The sequence below is a fragment of the Cephus cinctus genome, unplaced genomic scaffold (genome assembly GCF_000341935.2).
Source record: "Cephus cinctus unplaced genomic scaffold, Ccin1 Ccin1_scaffold0022, whole genome shotgun sequence".
NCBI lineage: Eukaryota > Metazoa > Arthropoda > Insecta > Hymenoptera > Cephidae > Cephus > Cephus cinctus.
The window spans coordinates 98345-103048 of NW_014332770.1; the positions used below are offsets into that span (position 1 = coordinate 98345).

The 4704-nt window shown below is 42.0% G+C and overlaps 1 protein-coding gene across 6 annotated transcripts in view; it reads left to right on the forward strand.

Annotated features, from left to right (window-relative positions):
* Window positions 1–4452, forward strand: part of LOC107266580 (telomerase-binding protein EST1A) — a 75095-nt gene extending 70643 nt beyond the window's left edge. For 4 of the 6 annotated variants that reach the window (XM_015737197.2, XM_015737217.2, XM_015737206.2 and 1 more), the window contains 2 exons: window positions 523–610; window positions 708–4235. In XM_015737197.2, coding sequence (XP_015592683.1) covers window positions 523–610; window positions 708–844 — 225 coding nt within the window. In that variant the 3' untranslated portion in view covers window positions 845–4235. Of the gene's footprint in view, window positions 1–522; window positions 611–707; window positions 4236–4325 lie in introns of those variants that run through there. The other 2 variants (XR_003059406.1, XR_001537451.2) reach the window with 2 other exon arrangements.
* Window positions 4453–4704: the final 252 nt, after the last annotated feature.

The window sequence follows — 4704 nt, forward strand, 5'->3', positions numbered from 1 at the left end:
CCCCGCCCTACTTGAGGATATGGTATTATTAGCCCGGGTTATTACGGGATCGGTATTGATACTCGATCGATAGGATTGTAACGATCGCCTTAGCTCGCCGAGTACCAGGTGGGATCGGTGCTCATCGAAGCGCGAATGTTATGATAAGAGAGGTCGACCATCCAGGAACCCCCACGTGGAACACAGATAAACTTCTTCTGAGCACAGTAACTCCTGGTACACACGCATCCTCTATGCTATCTACTTGGTACATGCTCGATACATAGGTAGGTCGATCTGAACACGGACTCGATCTTCGACGTAGTCGATAACTGCCGATAACCGGTAAGAATGCCAGTGCGGTAACACGAGACACGGTCCTAGGAAGTTCCTTCCTCGTAGAGGAGAATGAACCGTTAAGGGAGAATATATCATTGGTTTAAAATAAAAAAAAAAAAAGGATCGGTATTTAGATCTGGAAAAGAATTAGTTAATCTTGTGACATGCTCATACGAGGTGCTCATGCTCATGCTCTTTTTACAGGATGGACTTACGAGGAATGACGACAGGATCCTGGCTACTTGTTTGAGTCTCTGTCGAGCTGGTAGCTGCAAGGATCAAGCAACTGCAGGTGAGGATCTAGGATGATCTATAAAAATTAATTTTTTTTTTTTTTTTATGAAATCGTCCAGGTTACTCAAAGACCCTATTTTTGTGTATTCCTGTAGAAGAGGGTCAACCTAAACGTCTACGTCGGGAGGTGGTGCTGCTCACTGAGGATCGTAATCTAAGGGTGAAGGCTCTGGCAAGGGATGTACCAGTGAGGGAGGTGCCGGACTTTATGCAGTGGGCAGGTCTCGGATGAGTCTCGTTATTAGCAAATCTCACGTCACGCAACAAAAAAATCTAACCAATCACCGTGCGCCACGTCATCGCCTCACCGGAAGTGAGAGACTCGTCATTCGCGAATCTTCATCGTTCTCATAATGTAAGTCCTACGTACGATGCATTAGAGTTGAGAGATGAATCAAGTACAAGTCTGCGTGCAGGGAAGGGTAGGGGCTACGTACTGAATTACGAAGGAGGGTAGAAGGAGGAGAAAATTAAATAATGATAATGACAATGTTCGAAAGAAATATGATGGTTAAATTAACGTGCGAGACTGAGTGCGCACGTGCATCTATCTGTTTTACTTCATTTCTCTGATAATTTCTTGTCTTGTTTTTTCTTTTTTTTTTTCCTCGAATCGTTCAGCTAATCCAGCCCCTTTTAAATCGACGAAATGCTCGGAAGCAGAAACACACGGCAAGGAAATGAAAGGAGGAAGTGTAAGGGTCACGTGCGGACCGGAAGCTGAGTATAGTAAGCGGATTATGCGCGATCGGACGGATGAAAGAAAAAATAAGTAACAGTTTAAGAGAAGAAACGGAGAATTCAGTGAAACTGCGGACTCGAGGTGAATTCGCGCAGTGAATTTTCATTTTCTTTTCCTTTCCTTAATTTTTCATTATTTTTCTTTTTTTTCCCTCGCTTTTTGATTTTCTTACGTTGCTTTTATGACGAGTGGGTCATTCTATTGTGACCGGATTGTATTCTTTAATCGTGTTTAAATAATATATTTGTAACATTTTCATTTGTATATTATCCTTTTTAAATGGTACTGTCTTAGAAAAAGCGTCGCGACGCTGCCACTTATACTAATTGTTTTTTTTTTTTAATTAGCTACTATGTAAAACTGACTTTATTTCATTAAGTAGACTTATCGTTACTTGTTCCTGCAAGAGAAAGAGAATGATCTCTTTTCCAATATTCTTTATTTTCTTCTACAACGAAATTATTCCCATTCACGATTATCCCCACTACACTGCCATGGGGATTGTTACGTGTCGTCCATGTATCTTTGTACCAAACCACCTGTCATAAACATGAATGCTTATAAATACACGTTATCGCAATGAACGACTGAACCCAAGTGTTCGAGAACAAGGCTAAACAACCATAAAAGCTTATGTCTAAATAATTCACCCACTGTCCGAGGTACGTTAATCATTGAAACACCGATCACGTGGTGCACGTTAATGCGTATGCCCTCGCTCGTTAAGACATCCAAACAATATCACAGCCTGGTAGGTTTGATACGTCGATTAAAAGACAATGGGAAATTCGTGCGATAGCACCGTACCAAGAGCACGACTCAATTAACGAATTCTACTTGGAAGTGCGTCACTTTCTCACGTTTGAATCTCGTGCAACGTATCTCAATTGGCGTACCGCCCGGGCGGCCATTGTTGTCCCACGTGACTCACCGCGCATGCGCAATGCGTGTCGTCAAACAAGACGGACAACACAACCAACGCTACAGTCCCACTCGGCATTTAGTACAAGTGAAGATAGTAAGAAAATGTCCGTTTCCAATCGTCCCCATCAAATCGTCTCACCCATTGAATACGGAGTTCTCGTTCCATCGTTTGATAACGCGAATACTCCTCACAAGTGGCTATCGTCGTCATCGCAATGGCTTATCACTGTCCCGACTATCAATATCCTTCCAGTTTATTCAACACTATGTAACTCGGTGGTAAGGCCTGAGCAACGATAGCCACGCTAATAAGAGTACCGGTTGAGATAGTGATAAGTGCGAGTAGTAACGACAGGCATAAAAGGCCGATACAGAAGAGAAAAGGGAGTAGTAAGTAGTAACAGTAGCGATAAACGCTCCTGACAGAGAGCAGGTCGACGCATAGAGGTACGACACTTAATATTTTTCTTAACGCCCACGACGACTATTCACTATTTTACGCACTCTCAGATTTTAGATATGAAATTCTCATACCGCATGACTCCACGTTCCTTATCATCTTTTCTCTGTACGATTTTCATTTTTTTTAACTCACCCTCCCCCATCGCGCATACGTGTCCTCGTACGTGCACGCGTGATAACAGGAGCAGCGACTGGGAAGTTGGATCGAATTTTTTTTCTATTGTAAATTCACCGATGGCGACTATACATGTGTATCGGTCTTATTTTTATTGACATTTAAGGCACGATGATTCTCAGCGAGATTACGGAATGTCGTGACGATAACTTTTAGTGGTTACGGTTGTAGGTTATGTTGCTAGATATAATAACGTCGACGTCGAGTCGATGTCCTGTATGATAAAAAGAAATTAAAAAAACAAATAGGATAACAAACATTCCGCAAGACTCGGTGCGCGCGCACCTTTGCCTTTCGGTCCCCTCGTGCGCATGTACCGTCTTACGTACTTGATCCCCCCCCCCATTTTTCATTTCTTTTAACACTTTTTTTTGCACCATTACTTTTCTCTCTCTTCTCAATTACGTTCTTTGCCTCGACAGAAATTAGCTACTTAATTGTATATGCTATAACGGTTGAGCTATAGCGTAACTACGATACATCGCGTCTACTGCGTGCGTGTAGTGTGTGTGTGTGCGCACATGTTACCGAGTGAAAAAGGAGAGTGAAAGAAAGTCCCGAGATTGCAGCGTGAAACGTGAGAGTGGAAAAAGATTGCGTAATTTCATATCGGCACACAATGACGTTTGTATACGAATTTTTTTGTCGCGTACATAACCCATACCAATTTTGAAACCAAAAAAAAATTTTCGGGTAATAAAAATTTTTTTTGGTCACGTTCCAGAAATCTTTTTCCACCTCTCAAATCGTTCTCTGGCACCCAACATAATTGTAGCTCAATTTAAAAAAATGTTCACTCGCGAGGAAACCGACAAGAGGGCGCGCGTACCGATACGCGCGCTACGACTCACCGTCATTGTTTTCACTACTTTTTACGTATTTAGATAATAGGCGTGTATCATTACCGAAGCGTGAGTTAGACAATGATACCGATAAAAAGGAGAGCGGGTTCAATATCGTATGACCTTAGCAAGCCCACCCCTCTCTCTCCTCTTATTGTAAAACCAACCCGTAAGATGACTTAAATTGCAATTAGTTTAGATCATAAAGAAAAAATAGAAAAAGAAATTAAAACGATCGACGCACGTCGACACGAAGAAGCGTCTGGGCCCAAAATAATAAAACTGACAGTCGACGCGTCAAACAGGCAACACACAACATACAAGCGAATATTTCATTTGTATTTTCGTCTCAGGAACAGAGTTTTACTGATATGATAAAATTAGATATAAACAATACTACATACTATCAGAAGTGTCGCTATAGTGTTACCACTTTATTATTCAATAATAATAATAATAATAATAATAATAATAATAATAATAATAATAATAACGTTGATACAGTATTTCGTTCATTATTTCAATCCCCACCACGACTCCCCGCCCTAAATCAAAATCTCATCCACAGATACGATCCCTTCAGCAGGATCCAACCTAACCTCTAATTAATGAACGGTCTCTTCTGGATCTCTTCCCATCGCCCATAGAGGAAGAGGAATATTCTTCGCATTTCCATGTGGCTGCATTCCTACGTGCTCGGCGTGTGTCTGTGGCCACTTTACCCAGTTCACGAGATTTAAGCCCATAAAGCATCCTGAAGCGGCTACCGCATGGCCGACCCGTTGACACAGGCGACCCCGTTACATTGAGGATTGTAGTCGTCGGCAGCATCGTTGTGACTGTAGTGCATTGTGAATGCCTATTCACGTACACCGAATCTGTAATATATATATATAGCGACGGGCATGGGGCTGTGACGAGGAAGGGGAATCCCCTATATCCCTCTT